The sequence below is a fragment of the Mus caroli genome, chromosome 8 (genome assembly GCF_900094665.2).
Source record: "Mus caroli chromosome 8, CAROLI_EIJ_v1.1, whole genome shotgun sequence".
Lineage (NCBI taxonomy): Eukaryota > Metazoa > Chordata > Mammalia > Rodentia > Muridae > Mus > Mus caroli.
The window spans coordinates 60,721,015-60,742,648 of NC_034577.1; the positions used below are offsets into that span (position 1 = coordinate 60,721,015).

The window sequence follows — 21,634 nt, forward strand, 5'->3', positions numbered from 1 at the left end:
CTCTCTCTCTCTCTCTCTCTGTGTGTGTGTGTGTGTGTGTGTGTGTGTGTGTGTGTGTATACATGCATGCATGCATATACAGGTCCAGGTCTCTCATTGGCCTGGCACTCACCAAATAGTATAGGCTGGCTGTTTAGCGAGCAACAGTGATGGGTCTCTACCTCCCTAGAACTAGGCTTACAAGTGTGCACCATCATTCCTGACTTTGTGTGTATGCGGTAGTGGTATGTGTGTGTGCAGGAGATTCTGGGACCTTGCACTCAGGTCCTTTTACTTCCAATGCAAACACTGACACTCCAGCCTGAGAGAATTTTTGACTAAAGAGGAACTGTCTTTTCCTGGGGGCAATGGCCTGACTTCCTGACAGAAAAAAAGGTACCAGTTAAATAGACATGGCTACAGTTCTGGCTGTGTTGAAGAAGATTCTATCCAGAGATTAAGTCATGGGACTAACTGCTTTCAACAGCTTTTCCCAAATTAGTAGATGGTTTTTGAACCAGTACTAATGGGTCCATTAGCAACAAGATAATGACAAACCCTCCAAGAAACTAGATGAGGAGAGCTATCTCCTAAAGAATCAGAGATAGAGGCAGTAAGTCTCAGACTGACTCATGCCAATGATGAAGTGAATGACTCCTCTCATTTCTGTCAGCTCTGACATCTGCACAAAGTGACAGTGTAGTTAAGGACCTACACTCAATTCTCCAACTTCTTGAGTTTGAATCCTGGCTCTGTCACTTGTGTTCTATAGCACCAGATTTTCCAATAACTAATAAGAGGTTTCTTTTCCTTGTTCCTGGATGGGGTCCTCCTGAGTACATAGTGTCTGTGCAGTATGCTTCCAGCAGGCTCTGGCACGTGGGAATGCTGTGTACTGTGAATTCTTTTAGGTCTCACAATCCAACCCAGGTCCTAGAAGTGTCTAGGGTAAAGGATACAAGGAATTGCTCCATATTCTCCTTGGGTTTCAGAGTTTGTGTTTGTATGTTGTTTTAACTCTTCTCTTTTGGGGACTGGGTTGGTGTATATGGTCATTTGCATGGGTGTCTCCCTCAGTTGATTGCCATCTGATTTTTTTCTTTTCTTTCTTTCCTTTTTTTTTTCTTTAAAGATTTATTTATTTTATGTATGTGAGTACACTGTTGCTATCTTCAGACACACCAGAAGAGGGCATCAGATCCCATTACAGATGGTTGTGAAACTACCATGTGGTTGCTGGGAATTGAACTCAGGACCTCTGGAAGAGCAGTCAGTGCTCTTAACCACCGAGCCATCTCTCCAGAGCCATTTGATTTTTTTTTTTCATACAAGGTCCTTTACTATAATGGCGACCTGCCTATCTGGATATGGAAAATCTGAATTCCAGGTTTTCATGCCTTCCAGACAAGTATTTTAACAACCTAAGCATGAAGTTCTACCTTCTTCTAACATAGAATAACAAAACTGTAGTTTCCAAGAAAAGTGAGAAGAAGCAAGTGTTTCTGAAAAGACAAACATTACAACACATCTTTGGTGTCCCTCATAAAACCTTCCCCTTGCCACTTCACAACCAATTCTGCCGAGACAAGTCTGTAGCTGAGACATGCTCAGGCTCTGGGTTACTTTAAAATTTTTTCTCAATTCCTCAATCCCTGTCCCACACCCCTGAAATCTCCAAGCATGCCAACCTTCTATGAAGTCTGCAGCTGTGTAAGGATGCTGGTGTGGGCTGCTCTCCACAGGGCTGTTTAGACTCTCCAGGGCTGATTCGATGGCTTCTACCAGCTCATCGCGCTTGTCTTTCCTCACTGGCTTCTCCTCAGGGTGGCGGGTCAGGCCGGTCTCCAGCTGGTATACTTTCTGCAGAGTGAAGCTATCGAAAGGCACAGCAGCATACTCCGTGGCCAGCTTGACACCGGCATGTACCTCGGCCTTGTCCACCTGTCCACGCAGGAAGGCCAGCAGATCGGCCTGGGCTTTGGGCTCTTGGTCCCAGCCTGAGCGCAGGCTGGTGGCATCGCTGGCCTGGTCCTGCCCACTGCGGAACTGCTCACTGCGTGCCTGCAGTTCATCCTTTAGCTGAGCGATCTGTCGTTTAAGGCTATTCACATAGTTGCGATGCTGTTCCTCACGCTCCTGCAGCACCGCTTGGTAGCCATCTTTGCCTGTGGGGCCATTGGCCCGTGGCAGTCCCAACTGCTCCTGGTCGCCTTTTGGAGTGCAGGCTAACATGTAGAGGACAGAGATGGCACAACAGAGCAACACCAGCAGAATCACTACCCGAGAAATCCACCCCAGCAGCCCGCGGCGGACCATTCTCACTCAGGTGCAGGCCAGGCATCCAGGTCCAGAGTATGCAACATCCCAGGGCACCAGAAGGGCCCCCAACACGGGCTTTTCTGGTTAGACCACAGTGCCACTGAAGTTCCCAGAACCAATTTCATCTATTTCCTTCTAGAACATGGCCTGCCTTTAGAAGTCAGCCATTACATGAGACAGCTCTCTTGCTTCCAAGGGAAGATTTTCTAGACAGAAACAGTCAGTCAAGTGGAGCCTCCAAGTTCCTTCATTCGTTCCCATCATAGCCTTTCTGGTATGCTGAAGATGAGAGGGAACCTGGGAAGACACAAAGGACAGGGATGCTTAGCGTTTCTATTCAGACTTAAACATTTCTCATTCAGGACCGCCTTTCATCGAAAAATTCCCACTTGACCTGGAGCATACAGGCTCTGGGATACTTTAGAATCCCAGGTATATAAAATAAGCACACAAATCAAATTATTTACTCAGGATAAATCATACATTTATCTTAAAGCAATTCATATATATATATATATATATATATAGTCAACATTTATTAAAGATTAAGCAACTGTGCATATTAATGACGTGGATGTGGTTATTTGACATAATTCAATCTTGGCTGAATATTTGATACTGTAGGATGGACAGTTCATCTTCATCGTTTTGCAGAATTGATCAATATTTTGATTCTATAATCACCAATGCTAAGAAAAACACTTTGTGTACTTATGGAAGGAAAAACAACAAATGCTTAAAGCTTTTCCAGTCATAGTTGAAAAATGCTGTCCTAATCACCAGTCAAGATTTGTTTAGCCATTATTTATAAAATACAAATAGAAAACTCATGTACAATTTACTCAAACCAAATATTTCAACACCATCAAATCCAAAGATATATTAATTTAATGCTTACATTCTGAAGAATAACAGTAGGGAGATACTAAAAACCTTTGTTAATTACAATCGAAACATTATGTACCTACCAGAGTGGAAAGTTTGTGTGCAATGTACAATAAAAACACTGCAGTTCATAACAGGACTCTGGACTGAGGTGTTGCAGGCACTGTGTGCTGTGGGGCATGTGCAGTGATAAGTACACGTTTTTTGTTGAGAACCCAGGCTGCAGTGAAATCTCCCAATGCAGCTTGGGTGAGCGCTGCTAGAAATACATGGATGCATTGTACACTTGATTTGAAGCCATTTTGGTCATTGCATGTTTAGAAACCTTGCTCATGCTGAATTTCTCATGAACTCTACACTTAGTCACATGAAGCTGCAACTCACCACTTAAGACGCTGAGTGCTCATTCACTAAGGCAACCAGTAGACAACTGACCCGTGCCCCAAGATTTACGGAAAGTGTTTCTGGCAGATAGTTCAGTATGAATGTTTTGTTAATTAGAACACAAGTGTCCATCAAAAGAAACATGAGAAGATGGGTGGGAACCACTATCAAATGCAAATAGTACTTGAGTTGAGAACTGAGGCTGACTTTTTTACTTGTCTTTTCTGTATGTTGTAACTCTTCACAATGACCTACATTCTAATGCTCAAAAGCGAAGCTTCCATGACCCTGCAATTACTGGCAGCAATTTCTCCACCGGTGTCAGAGGTCTTCAGTCAGTGTGGATGCTCTCCTCTGAGGCACACCCATCAACCATCAGAATAGACATCAAGCTTTCTGATCAACAAGTAGGGAGGGACCCAGAGGGTCAACTAAGCAAGTACAAAATGTCAATGATGACATGATCAGAAGGATCTGTGATAGCTGTCCCACCAGCTCCTGTATCCAGGATCCCTGAGAGCTGTCTCCTGTCTAGAACCTGAGATAGCTGTCCCATCATGGTTCCCAACCAGTCCTGCTAGTGTCAAAAAGGACTTTACAACAGTAAGGCATGAGTTAGGAGAAGAACAAGATGTTTCTTGTCAGAACTCAACACACTTCTTCCCATCTATATGAGGACTTCTGCATCTTTCTTGATCATTAGTTCTTAGAATGACTGCACCCCAATACCGAATCTGTGTAATAAAGGAGGTGCAAGACTGACTCACTATTTCCATGTCCCCTAGGCCACCCTTCCTCTCTCCTCTATGACAGACAACATCTCTTGATACATTTGTTTTGAGGTGTTCTTCCTTTTTAAATCATCCTCATCATCATGGCCATAAATTAATCAATGAGCCAACAAAAACAGATCAAATAATTATTTTTGTTTAGAGATATTTTCATAAAACCATCCTGTATGTAGCCTTACATACCAGGTATCTTAAAATCAAGGAAGTCCTACATTTTGCTATTTTATGAAAATAGCATTTTAAATAATCCCTATAATTATGATATTATTTTTATAGTATCCTTGCCTAACCACAGCAATCTAGGTTCTGGGCCAATAACCCCTTCTTATCCTAGTATTCTGTCCAAGTCTTGATGAGAAGGCATCTAGACAAGCTGCACATCCAGATCTCCTCGTAGAAAGAGGTTCCACAGTCATTCCCTTTACTTGGGATATGATGAGGATCCAGGCACACTGTCTGTTCTGGACATAACATGCACCTGTTTCATTCTGCATTCACACATGGTAGAGCCCTTCCCACTGTCTATGAGACAAGCCTCTTCCTAATATCCCCATACCACCAGAATTTGTTTATTTATTCATTTTCTATAAAAGTTTAATGTATAACGTTTCTCTCTGATATATTCTCCGGCATTTCTCTGGCCCCAATGAAACTCAACTATAATTAGAACAATACATAGTTATTAGTACAAAGTTTAAACTACATGCTTGCCCTTGGAAGCCTTTTATGTCTGATGAAAATCTCAGGATTTGTATAATTACTATAATTCTGTGATTAAAACCATCTTGGTTTTGATGTTCAGGCACCTTGCTGTTTTTAATGAAATCTCTCAGATGAGCTCATTATATCTAAGTATTAAATTATCAGTGAGGACATGTTATCACATTATTCTGCCATTTTAAAGACTTTTATTTTAAATACATTGTCATTACTGACAAAATAAGAAAATCAAAAAACAAAGAAATGGAACATTCAACACAATTTATTGTGCTGTGAAACTTAAAAGATGCAATCATGCTAACAAATTCTAATGGGATAAATGTTGCATTTGCATAATGGATTGAAGTCAAGTTGGTTTAATTGAAGCAATGTATTAAGACTATGGTTAATAAAATTAAAACTAGGATGGTGTTGGTGCACACCTTTAATTCCAGTACTAGGAGGCAGAGGCAAGCACACCTCTGAGTTCAAGGCCAGCTTGTGGATCTATAGAAGGAGTTCCAGGACAGCCAGGACTACACAGAAAGATCCTGTCTCACAAAATCAAAAACAAGCAAGCAAGGGAACAAACAAAAAGACTAGTAGAAAATTAAAGCTATAGACTATCCGTTCTATCCATAAGACCTTTGTTACAAGGACTGGGTGATAGTGGCTAGAGATGCCTCCCACCAAGTCTAGTAACCTGACTTGGATCCCTTGGATATATGTGGCAGAATGAGAAAACCAGCATATATATACACAACAAATAAAATATTTTGTAAAAGTCTAGATAGTGTGGCTTTGGAAATTCATTTAGTTATTTAAATTCCACTAGTAAGGGAAATCTTAGAGAGGGAACCAGAGGAACCAAAATATTTTATAAAAATAAATGAATAAATAAATACACTTCTGAAATTTTATTTTTTAATTAACACACAGAGTAACATGTTTCTTTATAGTGTTTTCTGCATACTTGCTTTTGATTGATTTCCCCCCAATCCCCACAGTCATTCATTTCCCCAACTTTCTGCTTCTTTGTCCACTTTGGCCTCAGTACTCCCCTTTCTAGCATCAGAGCACATGTTCTCTATCACCCACCCTGTTCTTCATTAAAATGTTTTAAATGGCTACATCACCAAAAGTAGCATACAGGTTCAATTTCCACCAAAGTTCTAATGACATTCCTCATAGAATGCGTGAATGTATTAATGGGATCCTCAACTTCTTATGAGGACACAGAGATTACAGAAGACCAAGAAATCTCGAACAAAAGGAATGTTGCCAGAGTCATCACAACAGGTGACTTTGAACTACAGTACAGAGCCATAGTGACAAGGCAACATGATTGTACCTTGAGCACTGAGATGCAGGCCATGGAAGGTAACTAGACTCAGAAACACCAGGGTTGTGACAAAATTGTTACAAACATCAACTTGAAACACCCATCTTATTTAATAAATTATGTTAAATTATGCTGGCAAAACCAGATGTCCACATGCAAAACAAATAAACAAACAAACAAAAAAATTATATCAGTATCTCTCAGCCTGTACAAAAATCAGTTCAAAGTGGACCAAAAACATTAACTTAAAACCTGACATGCTGAAATCACTAGTAATAAATATTAAAAAAAAAAAAAAAAACAGTTCAAACACAGATATGGACAAAAACGTTCTGTGTAGAATCCCCAAAGCACAAAACTCAAATAGCCCCCAAACTGACAACTGCTATTACATGAAATTAGAAACTTCATAGCCAAAGAAATTCTCAATAGAATGAACAGACTACAGAGAGAGAGAATAGATATTTAGAAAGAAAACTATACGATGTCAAAATTTGCCGCCAAAGAGTCAGCAGTTTTTTTCTTTGTAAAATGGTGGGAGCAGACAATACGTCAGAAACAAAACTCTGCATCTGTTAACAGACAAAAGAGGTCCTAATCTTTCTAGCAATCTGGTTTGCAATCAAATGCAGTGGCTGGTGACGTGATAGAGGCTGATATTCTGTAGATGAGTAAAGGCTGCTCCTTCACGCTCCTGCTCCTGTGGAAACCCAGACTCAGCCCACACAATGCCATTCTCAGCGTGGGTGTCACTCTGCTAGCATTGCCCCTTCAGAAAAGACACTTTAGTAAGACACAGGTTGGGCCAGTGGGGCCATGAGGTACAATACAATCTCTTGTCTTGGCAGAAGAGTTGGAGAAGCAGATTTAAAGTGTATAAGCTGGTTAGTGTCTTACAGATGGAAATACCATGTAATTACCAAGCACTGTTACAGATTGGAGATGACAGTAAAAATATAGCTTTATGAGATCTCAGCCACACTGTGCTATTGTTTAAAAAATCTTAGACAGGGAACTCAGGTTTTTAGCCTAGCTAAGCCTCTTGGGATATCTAAGGGACAGGGAGGGAATGTGGAGGGCGAAGACAAACTTGTCATTAACTGATTTGGGATGCTTGGTTGAAAAGTGGGTACTTGGGTTTCATTATTGTCAGAAATCCTTGCATTTGTCACACTTCTTGCCACTTATATTTTTGTATATTTATCCTCACTAATGACTTTACTCAATGTTTTCTCATCCCTGGATACCCCCTAAGGGTGATTCTGAGATGTTCTACATCTTGCCACTCTATTTACCAGTTGGACTGAAGGACATATGCAGCACAAAGGCCTCATTTCCACTCCAGTGAGCTCTGGGAATGACTCCTGTGAAGTGTCTAAGCCTGTTGAATAGGACCCGGACTCTCACACTCAAGGGTATTCTCAGTGTAGGTGTGGTTTCATCTCTGTCACATTAGAACAACCCTGAGAGCGTTGTAACTGCAGTTCATAGCTAGGGGTTGCTTAAGGAATCAGCGGCTCTTCCTGCGTTTTAAAGGCAGGCAATCTGAAGGACACTGACCTATGTCAACTGAACTAGCAATGGATTGAGTTTCTCCAGACTCCAAGTAGAAGAAGGTGGACAACTCTGACAACATACCCAGACTAGGGATCATCTGAGACTTCCCCAGACCTCCAGTGAGCACAAACAGACAACCCATCTCTTCTATGCTCAAGTTAGCTCAAGAAACTTAAACCATAATGACGGAGAGGCTGGGCACATGACTCAGTTGGAAAAGAGCTTGCTGTACAGGCATGAGGACCTGAATTTTGATTCTAAGCCCTTTAGTGAGAAAACCATGGTAAGTGAACTGAGGAGGCATTAACAGGCAGATCTCTGGGGTTGGCTGGCCAGCCAGCCTATCCTAATTTGTAGGTCCCTGATCTCAGTGAAGGACCTTATATCAAAACCAAGGTGGATGGGTGGCCTCTGACATTCAAGGTTGCTGGCTCTCTGTCTTCTAAGCAGATACACTCACACTCACACACACACACACACACACACACACACACACACACACACACACACATGGGAGAGAGAGGAAGAAAGAGCCATCTTATAAGCATTTTTTTAGAAACTGGTATTTGGGTTTCAAACAGACAAATGCTATTAAGATACAAGGCCCTGTTCCCATTTACTTTAATAGCGGGGTGAGAACAAGGACTAAGAAAAATTTTTTAAAAATAATAAAAGAAAAGAGGAAAATAGTGCTAAGAGTAATCAATATTTGTTAAGATATGCCAGTGGACATGGGTACTATTATCATTCATTCCTAGGAGATGAAACCAACTAGAGCCTGCAAGTTGCCCCAGATGTGCAGTGGATATTATTAGACTTTCCATACCCAGGACAGGAGTTGCTATTAGGAATGGAGTTGATGTTTCTTTCCCAGAAGACATTTTGTTCATGAGAGCTGAATAGCATAACAGAACACCTGCAAAAGTCTATTTGTGTCATAAATCATGAAGGACTCTAGGACTCTAGGCCCTGTGGATCAGATGCTGTGAGATTCTGTGACACATGAAAAAAGATGGTGGTTTCGTAAGAAGACCAAGTCAGGCAGCATAGTGCTGCACAATGACAGACCTTGTGAGTGACAAAGGGAACTACTCAAGGAGATGCAATACATTCAACAAGACCTCTCCACTCTACGTGCAGGCAAGCCAGGAGATTAAGGGAAGAAACTGGCAGTGTCTGCTGGGTCAAGAACTGGTAAGCCAAGGCCCCAGCACCACTCTGCCAGTCAGCTCCACTCTGGAGCATACAGCAAGGTCTTTGATTACAAGGAAGCCAAAGGGCTCCAGGCAAAGAACCAACTGTTCGGTATATAGAACATATACCGAAGTCACATCCTGGGGATGAAAACAGCATCCTGGGCGAGCATGGAAAGGAGAGAATATAAGAATTCTTATTTTTATTCGGCGTTTTCAAATACTCTCCAGATTAATATAAAGCTAACATTGTCAGCTGTGCTTAGTGAGACATGTAGAATCCCCTTCACCTCAAGGCCTCTGGCAAATTCCTGTATGTGCAGTTAGTTGTACCAGTCATCTTCCAAGATGGCCTTTCAAGAGTGCTGTATCCTGGTATTCCTATTACCATCTGTTTGTCCCATGTATACTGACGGCTTGATTTAAATAACCAGTAACATACTATGTGTTAAAAGACTGCAGTATTTGAGTAATGAGTATTCTCTCTCTCTCTCTCTCTCTCTCTCTCTGTGTGTGTGTGTGTGTGTGTCTCTGTCTCTCTCTTTCTCCCTCCCTCCCTTGCCCACCCTCCTTCCTTCTCTTCCTCCCTCATTCCCTCTCCCTCCCTCCCTTTCTCTTTACACCTCCCATCGATTCTTCCTTTCCTCTCTTCAGGAGGCCCCTTAGGACAAATCATGAAGTGATAAATATAAATCTCCAGACAATACTCAGTGAGGAGACTAAGATAAGACAGGCCAGCCGGTGGGGCTAGATATGGATTCTGAAGCCATACTCAAGTCTTCAAATGACAGGGTCATGACAACTTCAGGGCAACCTCATAGGAGATTCAACCAGCTAACCACCAAGCTAAGCAGCTACTCCCAAGCTCTTAGGAGATGTAATAAATACCTAGGTTTTAAACGGATAGGTTTGGGGATAACTTGTTATGCATAAATGAATAGTTAATACTTAGAGTTACAGGCTTGAAATTTCACACAAAATGCCACCTTTCAAATAGCACATTTTTTCATATTGTAGTGTATTTTAACAGACTCTATTTTCTATGGAATAGGAATCTTATGTGGTCAGAAAGATGTTATTATAACCACACCTCCATTTGGTAAGCAGAGGCCCAAAGAAATTGTGAGACTTGCCTCCCAACCTAAAGCCAAACACCTGGCACCCAAACCCTTCGCTGGTGTGAATCTCAATATGCTTTCTGCAGCAGCTGCTGCCTCCAAAGCCCAAGATTTCACTCCTGTGCAATCTGTGCTTATTGCAAACTGCTTATCTTTTATTTTTAACTTCAAGGACTTTGGGGAAATAGTAAACCCAAAGAATTTAATAGCGTTCTAGGGGAACCCTGTTTAAAAGCCTGGTGTCAGCAGTGGAATATTGCTTAGAAGTAGGGGATTATCATAAGATGCAGGTCACGTGACACGAGGCTGGTGGAGCACTCAGAAGTACCTCCGTGCCTGGCATAAAGTGGCACTCCACTCCACCATGGTGTTCAGGTGAGACATACAGAAACCATCCCTCTATTGTCTTTTGCCTCTGACTTATTGCTAACACCTGGCTTCTCTTTATCATAAATGTAAGAAGAGTTCCACAGCAAGGTTTTCTCTACTCATTGCCATACCATCTATCTCCTGCTGGACACTGCACCAGCCACTCGGCCTGCGAGCAAGAAGGGAGAGTCCGAGACAGGGGTAAAGAAGCCAGTATGGGTCAAACAAGCATGGGAAAGGTTTCTACAGAAGAAAACAGTGAAAGAAATGATTGAAGTCAGATTAGGGCTGAAAGTCCCTAGACTTTCCCTATATTGCTCTCAGTATATGCACAGGTGCACATAAAGATGCATGTTTGTATCTCCTTTCTCTTGAAATGAGAGTACTTAACAACCATAGCAACTGTGACAGAGTGTCTACAATACTCTGCATAGTTAATTAACTCAAAGCAAAGGATACATTCATAGTGGCTAATGTACTCTGAATAGACATGGTGCCTTATAATCGCCCCATTCCCCATGCCGAAAGCCCCAGTGAAGGCTTGTCGGTTACTACACTTCCTTCTGGATTCCAGGTTTCTATGCTCCATGGAGTCATTAGCATCATATAGATGTATGCCAGATGCTTTAGCCTCAGGTGTGCCCCCAGAAGAGACTGCAGAATTTGGTAGGCGGGGGGATACACATCAGCAGACTTACACTGAATAAATGATGAGATGCTCATGCCAAATCTCACTGCGACCTGGGATTTTCAACGGGAAACAACATTCCATCGCTGAGCATTTTGGCATGCCTGTGATAGCATCTAATGCTTTCTTTGACTCTCTCTAGCTAGAATAGGCCACCTAAAACAGAGCAGTGGCTCAAACCTCATAATGAAAAGGGTCTATACAGACTGTTACCTGTTCCTTAGCCCCCAGTAGAGATCAAATACCCCTAAAAATTTAAAAGTAAATAGTACGTTCCAGACATCACGTGTGTGTACATGTGCATGCATGTGCACATGTGTGTGGGAACCAGAGGTTGACATCTTCCTCCACCTCTGTGTACCGTGTTTTTGAGACAGGGTTTGTCACTGAACCTAGCACTCACAAACAGAGTAGATGGGCTAGCCAGCCAGCGTCAAAGGTCTCCATCTCCCCACCCCAGCAGTACTGAGGCTATATACACCTGGACCCCTGCCTGACTCTTCTATGAGGGTACTGGGGATCCACATTCAGGTTCTCAGGCTTGTATGTAAGCACTTTACTGACTGAGCCATCTCCCTAGCTCAGTATGGAACTTTCGAATAGGTCATCTATATGCAAATATACTCACTTGTGAGTGACAATTACATTTTATAATATTGTATTGTGTGTTTGCAAAACATTATCTATAAAATAATGAAGTATGAGATACTTTGAAATGTTTTCTTACAGATGGATCAAACAAACATAGGTGTGCTGTTTGAGGTCCTTAGTCACTGACCCTTGGACTGCATTCCAATTCTTCATAGCAGCCTGGAGTTCCTACAAGGATTGGGTCTAGAGTCCCAGCATGCTCTGTTTTATTCTCTCCCTTGACAGGGGACCTTGCATTAAAGGATGTTCCTGCCTCTGGAATCTACTGTTTCTCTCAGCCTCTGTGGCTAGGCCACATGCCCAAACCATTATCAGGGACTCACCTCTCTTCTCACCTAACTGAGAGGACTTAGACTCATCTTTAAGATGGTTTTCAAGGGTCTGTCCTGTGCCATTTACCTATGACAAGCAGCAGATATAATGTCAACAGGGAGAGAATAATAAGACCTTGCTCAAGGGACCTGGGAGGAACGGAGCTTTTCCCAGAAGTAAGATGTCTCAGTCAGGGATGCAAGCTGAGTCAGCTGTGAGTCTTTGCATAGGGATCTGCCTAGCTTGCTTCTTCCTTGGTGCTGTGGGGAGCCACCCTGGCACTGCAAAACAAGAAGCCTTAAGGCCAAGCTCCCTACACCCCCCTATTTCTCATAATTACGACCACTTAGTGAGCACTTACTTTGGGTCAGACATCCGACTAAGCACTTTACAAGTATTATCTCATTTAATCCCATGAGTTAAGTCTTATTATCCCCATTAAAGATAAGAAAATTGAGACTTAGAGCAGTGAAGTGACTTGTCCAAGGTGCACAGCCTGGGCCAGTGGCCAAGCAGAGTTCTAGCTGACTTTCAAGCCCTGTGTTTATCCACTACAGTAAACTACCTAATATCTTTAATTATCCAAACTGCTTGTTGGCACATGTTCTTCACTGTAGACCCCAATACACCTCATTTTTCTAGCTTCTGAACTTGTGCTAAAGCTTTACACTTACGGATATTCCCAGCAAGTCAAATGAGAGGAGAAGTTGTTTCTCTAGCCTGAGCTATTTACTTCCCAATCAGCTGTGATTCACATAGAATTCACACTCCCCTAACAAACATTGTATATCCAAGTTATGAGAGTGTAAGCCTTTTGTTGTTGTTACTGCTCTGCAATTGGGCTCAGGACACAACGTCTTCAGCATTCATGTGTTTCTGAGCAGAGGCCAGGAGATTGCACATGCTTATCAACTTTATGACATCTTAATTAAAAGGCACCCTGGCAAGTGGGATTTTTAATCAACTAAGAGATGTTCTTCTTTTCAAAAGAAAAAGAAACTGTCTCTAGGTCAGTGCTCATGATGGCTGGCCACAATAGAAGCTCTCTTATGCCAAGCAATACCCTCTTTGCTTCCTTCCTCTAGAGAGGCAAGAACCGTGGCCACAATGTCACTCTGCCATCCAACTTGCAGCCAAAGCCAGCTTGGCCCTCAGGGAGACACAGTGAAGGGAATGCCTAGAGGGATCCAGTCCTGAGATCCACGCTGCACAGATTGCGAGAAATTCCTGTTGGTAATTAACAAGGAGGGCACTAATTAAAAATGAACAATGCTCAGAGGCTAAGTACCTCGAAGCTACATAATGAGCACAATGTCATCTGCAGATGCAGGTGGAGCTGCTGGGTGCTGAGTGTCAACGACAAGGTGAGGTCAGTGTGAATCACAGGGTCCAGTGGCTCTGGGAAAATGCTGTCAATTTCATTCACAGTAAAAAGCGACTCAGACAGAAGCAAAATGGAGCTCTTTCCTTCCAGATAAAGTGTGCCACAGGTCTTGCCAGCAGAGAGAAGGAAAGCTCGGAGTGGGAAAGATGGTTGACCAAGGAAGGGCCTCAGATCACACAGAACAAAGAAAAACGATAGAAATCACTGCAATAACAGGAAAAGGGAAACAAACTGTCTCAGCCAAAGAAAGTAACCCGGGACCCTCTTTGGGAATCTCAGAAGAGGCTTTGCAGAGAGCTGTTGGCAAAATGCTGTGCATCACCAGTAGTTTCACTGCATTCTTATGACATTCTCGATGGCAAGTCACTGATCTCCATTTTCCAAGGCCAGGACACAGACTCAGGGGGTTTCGGGGATCTGGCATGCCTCCAAAGCACATGTGTTGGTTCTCATCTTGGTACTATTGGGATGTTGCACCCAATAGTATACTTTAACCTGTAAGAGGGGGAGGTTAGGGGAGGAGGCCTTCTGGTTGGGGAGGGTATCACATTCTAGGAGGAGAGACTGTAACCCTGGCCCTTCTTCTCTCCTTTTTGCATCTTAGCAATGAGACTAGTGGGTTTAGTCTACTATGTGCTCCTGACATGCTATGCTGCCTCAGCGCATCCCCCAATCAAAGGGGCAATCACACATGAACAGAAATGTGCAAATACATGGGACAAAATCAACCCTGACAATGAGGTAATGATCTCAGGCATCTATTACAGTGACATCAAGATGGCTACCACATTCTCCACAGGATAAGAGGCCTTCTAATTCTAAAATATTACAATGACTTTCTTCAGTCAGATTTATATTTTAGAGAGCAGAAAGAACAACTCTGTACATGCAGAATTAAAAAAGAAAATGAATAATACATATTATATATAATATATGAAATATAACATATATTATTCATTTTGTAGATAATTTCTAATTATATATAATATATTATTCATTTTGTTTTTAATTCTGTATATGCAGATAAATATGTTATATATGTATATAATTAACATATAATATATTATATATTAATATATTTTACATACACACACAAATATGTGTGTATATGAATGTAAAATCCTAGATGGTAGTGTGACAAAGCAGGGTAAGAGGGAAGAGCAAAGAAGCCAAAACATCTAGAGATAGGGCATACATAGTTTTTCAAGAGAACAGAGACAACCTGCTGGAACCAGACTAGGATAGGGCCCATGCTTTGCTTAAAGATGAGCATGGAATATACTTTTTCCCATGTCTATCTTGAGAACCCCTGGGTAGGACATTTTTCTTAGTGTAATCCATGACAACCTAAGAAGGTGGTGCCTTCTCAGATACCTGTGGCCACCTAACAGTCATGTGTGTCTCCTCTCTAGGGGTGGCATCTGGCCTTTCATTGCCTATCCCAGGCATCTAGGCTTTCATTCCCTATTTCATGGCCTAAGACAGATTGTCACTCTCAAGCTGAAGAGCGCCACACTCACACTCTTGGGCTCTCAGATGTCACTTGTTAGCTGAGTGAAGTGACAAAGTTAAGAATGAAATTGTTGCTTTTAGCCAAAACAAAATAAGCAGTCTAACTTCCCCTCTTCTTCATCCCCTACCTACAAGGCAGACATCAGCAAATAAAGGAGGGCTTTGCTCTTGGAAAGTGGTGATTGCATGAGAGGACTAGAGAAAGCACACATCATGCAGAGTTATTTCAGAAATGCTACAAAACTAGATCAATAACGCCACCTCTCTTTGTGCCATATCTCTGAGAATAGAAATAACCAAAATGCAAAAGATATAATAGGAAGACCAACAGCAAATAAACGAAGTTTGCATTCATTTTTGACAAAATAAAAGTTAATTTTGTAGACAGTAGTTATCAACCTCATGGTTCCATCCTACCCAGTCCGAGGGTTCTTCCTAGAATTGTCTGCCCTTCCTTCAGTGACTCCCACCCAACACCTGTTGTCAACCCCTGTGTAAACTATCTCTGCTCAGAGAGTAATGATTAAGATATTAGCTAAAAACATTTCATAATGTTATGATTGTAAATTCGAGTTGTCCGTAATAGAAGTCATTTGTATACCTCAAGAGATTGCATACAGTATGTATTTTGTACCTATGTTTTCCAGTTTAATACAATTTAGCACTCCCCAAATGTGTTTTTTCTGCATCACCCTGAGCATACTGCATGTATTTCCTGCCAACTTTATCTTACTGGGTATGTAGGATGACATAGAATGTAGGGTGACCAACCAAGGAAGAGACAGAGTATAAAGGGCAATAGGAAGGCACTGGGGAAGGTTTATAACCAAGAACTCTTACACCGTGGTAGGATTCTAACCTCATGGACAGGAACTAGTTAACATATCAGTTTTTAAACCCAAAGTCCACACGATCCAAATCAACTTTTATCACATGGGCAGTGTGAATGCAAATTAAAGAGGAGAGACTGGCATTAGGAATAGCAGATTTGAGATCATTACATTATTATAAATAAGGAAGGATTTGACTCAAGGCCATAGGATGGAGGAAGAGAAGAGGCAGTAGCCGTAGGACCGAAGAAGAGAAAAGGCGGTAGTTCAAGGATTACTTTTGGATAATGTATTAGCACTCTACTTCTATTATAAACAAACAAACTAACTAACTAACTAACTAATTAATTAATTAATTAATTAATTAAAGAGTTTTTCAGGATTATGGTTCCAGAGGGGTAACAGTAAATCATGGCAGGAGGATGCGGGAGCAAGCAGCTGGCATGGCAGGCTAGTACAGGATCTGAGGATTCGCATCCTTCATTAGAAGCATAAAGCAGATAGCACAAAGTAGGAGTAGGGCAGGGTCTTAAACTCTCCAAGCCTGCCCTGGTGACATAGTTTCTTCAGCTAGGCTATACTTCCTAAGTGTCTCCAAACATCACCAGCAACAGGGGAACTGAGTGTTAATAAAATGCATCAGTTTATGGGGGACATACCCATTCAAATCACCACAGATATCACCCATAAGACTTGAAGATTGATTACATGAGGTGACAGAGAGGGATTATCTACCAAGAACTAGGCCTGGGTTCTAGGCTTGTGTGATTCAAAGGATAGAGCTGCCATTCAATACACACATCTGCAGACTCAGAAGAAAGGCTAATGTAGTTGTGAAAGCTCTGATTCTGGACACAGGAACGGCAGACAGAGAGGGTGGGGCTTTGGCACGAGAGGTAGCCTACATTCTTCAAACTCTCTGCCCAGGCAAGCACCTACTCTTCTAATTCCTCACACTAAATACAATTTTCCATCTCAATTACTGGTACTTGCATATTTTTTTTCTATCCCTTATCTTCAGGATAAAGTTCAGTGGTTGAGAGCTGGGTTCCTGGGGTCAGGCAGAATGAGTCCTGCCTTATTTGGATTCTTTCAACCTTTGTTTCTCAAACATAAAAGGGCCTTCCCTGCAGAATTTTTGTGTTGAAAACTGAGATAGTGCATGCAAAGCATTTGCCATAGTTATTAAAGCAAACTCAATTTTCTATCATTGGGAGTCAAACTTAGTGAAATGACAGGAGAAAGATCAGAATGGCACTGTCATCAGAGACAGGAAGTGGATTGATGATTCTTCAAAGTGACAGAGCTAGTTTGGGCATGATGACCACCAAATCCCCAAACTCAAGCCTGTCCCTGGCTTCTATTTTGATTCATAGAGTTTAAACCAAACATCTGACCCTCTATATTCCCTGGTTCCACATCTGGGGACTTAAATAATGATTGAAAATATTCTTTTAAAAATGTGCTTGTATTGAACACATACAGTTGTTTAAAACTTATTTCCTAATTCAGGAAAATTATTTCAATCACATATTGAAGTAGGTATTGTGAATGATCTAGAAATTATTTAAAGTATAAATTTATTACATGCAAACTATGATGTCATTTATACAAGGGACATAAGCATTTCCAAATTTTGGCATTAGCCAGAGCCCCGAAGCTAATAGTCTATAGATAGTGAGAGAGAACTGTAACTCATACCTATACCATCGCTCTAATCTTAGTTTATTTTTTAAAAGGAAAAGGGAAGGAAGGGAAGTGATGGAGAGGAAGAAAGAGAACAGGAAATGAGAGGAAGGGGACATTGCTTTTGGTTAGAGGATCGAAGAGAATCTTATGGACCCTGTTGAGGGAGAAAGTCAGAAGTTAAGGTAAACAGTTAATCTGAAAAGTTTCCCTCAGATTCTCATTCAAACAGAATGTTACCTGGGAGATAAAAGAGTCATGGATGGGAAGGTACTTGGCATGGAAGTGGGCACAGTGGACCTCAGGACAATGTACTTCCTAAATGTTGACATGAGAGTGTAAGGACTGAGCAAGTTTTTCTGTACCTGAGGACTCACCAGAAGCCTAGGTGTGACTCTACTGGATGCCACCCATCAGCATCAGTATCAGAAAGACAGCAAGTAACACCTGGGTAAAATCTTAACATCTCTTAGCATGCTTTTGAATTTCAATCTCCCAGCATCTCAAAATGACACACCTTGATTCAGCAGTGTTCTGATTTTAGCTGCTGCTGCTGCTATATATATTGGTTCAGAACGGCCCTAAGGATGCATTCCTGATGAAGCATCCAGATGTGTGAAGGAAGAGAGAGGATTCCTTGATCCCTTCTTTTGATAGCATGTCAATCCCTTAGTAATGGGTCTTACTGAAAGATTCTTTTTCTCGGGGCCAGCATAAAATGCTTCCACATGAAAAATAAAATTGGAATACGGTCCTTTGATTACACACATGAAATTGCAATGATTGCAGAAATTAGAACTTCATTTGAACACTCTCCAAGGGAAGAAATAATGAAACATTCTACCCAATGCTATAATGACTAACCTTGTAGCAGGCAGCTGTGGAAAGGGAGAGACAGGTCTCTGAAGCTACCACATATATATTAATCACCACCACCCGTGTGTGTGTGTGTGTGTGTGTGTGTGTGTGTGTGTGTGTGGTGTTTTATGTGTGTTCATGGAGATGTACATATATATAGAGAGAGACAATATCAACGAAAAGGGCCAGCGAGACCAATAGATTCACCCATCCCTGCCTCCCTAGTGCTGATATTATAAGGCATGCTGTTATACATGGCTTTAAAAAAATAGATAAAGGTTCTGTGGATCAAACTTAGATCCTTATTCTTGCAAGACAAGATCTATTGCCCCAGCCCAGCATGTGGGATTCTTACAGAGAGCACATGTGAGGTGGAACTGATCTGTCACCATGGATTATCTTAGCTTAAATCCAGTTCATGTGACAGTACTCAACGGACTACCAAATACATGTGAAATGTTTATTGTGTCAAAAGGACAACATTGAACTAAAAGATCAGAGAAGCTTCTGCAGGTCCTACTAAGCTGTGCAGTTTTACTTGGCAGAGATGGGGACGCTTAGTCTAAACCATCATGGGACTAAGACATGCCGTACATCTGACTATTCCCCATTCTCATCCAACTCTGAAGGGCATTTTTTAAAAGTAGGGAACTCTACAAATTCACTACTTTATTGGCCATGTCAATTTCTCCCCTAGCTTAACTAGTCTCTTAGCTATCAAACCTTTTTTATATGCCCTCAGGGAAAGCTGAAAATACAACAGGCCTGTTGCAGTCCCTTCTACTTTATTATTTTTTAATATTAGTTCCTTTTCTGTAAAAAGAAAAAGGTGAGACTTCTTTTCCCTTAGAAACAACTTAATGGGTCTCAAGACTAAGTATAAATGCGATCATTCTGTGGAGTAGTGAATCTGGGGAGGGTTTGGCTTTTAATGAACATCACTTAATCTCCACTAAAAGCTTTATAATGAGATCATGAGTTTTACCAGGGTCCTTAGCCAGAGAGGGAGAACCAGGGTGTTACCTTCTCCTCTTGTTTACTTCCTATGTTCTGTCTCAGTGATATGGCTGACAGAAGCAACATCATTTGGAATTGCAGCATTGTCAGATAGCCTAGAGCCCTCCCACCTCAGGCACCAGACTAAAGGTACTAAAAATATAAGGAAGCTGCCTCTCCCTGACACATAGCCAGGGCCTGTTCTGGAGGAGACCAAGTTTATCTAGAAACAGTTATTGCATACCATATACTGACTTTGTATCTTTTCATTAGTGGTTCAATAAAGCAGTGATACCCCTTCAATACGGAGCTCAAAACAGTGAGCTTTGTCCACTTTACTGACCAGACTGAGGTCTCTTTCCAGGGTACCAAGTCTTAGTTATAAAGCTGATGAAAAGTTTGTCAGCTTTCCTTAAAACTGTGTGGATGCTTTACAAAGTGAAAGCTGAACCCTCACTGTGGGTGAGGCCATTCCAGTTTTATCTTCACTGTGACTAACACTAAACTTGTAGACATTTAAAAGGGTTTAACTTGAGAAAAAAGTAAATGTGATAATCAGAGGAAATGGGGAATTCTTATTTACATAGGAAACATCTGCAGGCAATGAGCTATCCCCAGATCGATAGCCTGTATTCGCCTCCCAGCTAGCCAGTCCTGACAATCCCCTTATATACACGCTGTCTATGTCTTGCTTACCCTCTGCGCTGGCTGTTCAACTGCCCAGACATTCACATTGATTCTAGGTGCTTCCACTTTAAGGAACACTGTCAGTGTCTATTAAAAAGAGTTCTGGTGTTTGCATCTTATAGAACTATTACAAGGTCAAATTTAGGAAGAATCAGGAGCATTTAGTACATGTTTTTTTTTCTTTTTTGTCATTCTGTTTCATCTATCATATTTATAAGAATGGGGAAGCCAAATGAAGGATAAAAAGAACCTTTGCAACTTTTAATTCATACACAATTATTTCTAAATAAAAGTCCTTTAGAAGTAAAGAATAGGTTGATCATGGTGGCACATGTCTTTAGTCTCAGTACTTGGGAGACAAAGTCAGGCAGATGTCTGAGCCTGAGCTCAGCCTGGTCTACAGAATGAGTTCCAGGCAGGCAGGAATGCACAAAGAAACTGTGTTCTGAAAAGGAGGAGGAAGAGGAAGAGAAAGAGGAGGAAGAGGAAGAGGAGGAGGAGGAAGAGGAGGAGGAGGAGAAAGAAGGAGGAGGAGAAGGAGGAGGAGAAAAGGAGAAGGAGGAGGAAGAAGAGGAGAAGGAGGGAGAGGAAAATCTGCTTAGCTATGTAAGCCTAGCACTGCCAATCCCATCTTGTTATACTTCATCCAAACTCATCTCCTTAACAACATTCACCTCGGTCCAGGGAAAAATAACACAGGATTGAAATGCAAGAGTCCAAGTTCCCATCTCAGAGTCTGACATTTCCTTAAGTGCAAAGGTAGAATAACAATGATTTGTAGATGAAAATTATAGATAAAATGGAAAATGTGTTTTTCACTGAAGAAGATATTAGTGAAATGATTAGGAGTCATAGCCAAAATAAAAACAAACTTTCTCAAAAGTTATAACTTAAAAGGAAAAAATTGCACAGCTTTTCCAACACCAATCTTGACATTTTTGCAAAATGTATTTTCTCAGTAAAGAAAGTACAAGCACATAACATACTTGACTTAATATTTTTTATTAAATTATCAAGTTCCTAGTTTTTCTAGGTCTAGAAAAATTCTAAGAAAAATTCTTAGATAAGACCAGCAAGATGACTCAGTCAGTAAAGGTGCTTGCTTGTCTTTCTTTTTTTTTAAAATAATTTTAGATATACTCAAGTCACACAATAATATGTCTTAGTTGGGGTTTGTATTGTTGCAAGGAAGCATCATGAACAAAAAGCAAGTGAGGGAGAAAAGTGTTTACTGAGCTTGTAGTCCCACAGCACTGTTCACCATTGAAGGGAGTTGTGACAGGAACTCAAACAGGGCAGGCACCTGGAGGCTGATGATGCAGAGGCCATGAAGGGGTGCTGCTTACTGGCTTGCTCAGCCTGCTTTCTTATAGAACTCAGAACCATCAGCCCCG

At 41.4% G+C, this 21,634-nt stretch overlaps 1 protein-coding gene across 1 annotated transcript in view; it reads right to left on the reverse strand.

Annotated features, from left to right (window-relative positions):
- Window positions 1–2,591, reverse strand: part of Csgalnact1 (chondroitin sulfate N-acetylgalactosaminyltransferase 1) — a 95,462-nt gene extending 92,871 nt beyond the window's left edge. Inside the window, exon 1 of the mRNA XM_029480734.1 lies at window positions 1,668–2,591. Coding sequence (XP_029336594.1) covers window positions 1,668–2,295 — 628 coding nt within the window. The 5' untranslated portion in view covers window positions 2,296–2,591. The remainder of the gene's footprint in view (window positions 1–1,667) is intronic.
- Between the last annotated feature and the right edge of the window lie 19,043 nt (window positions 2,592–21,634).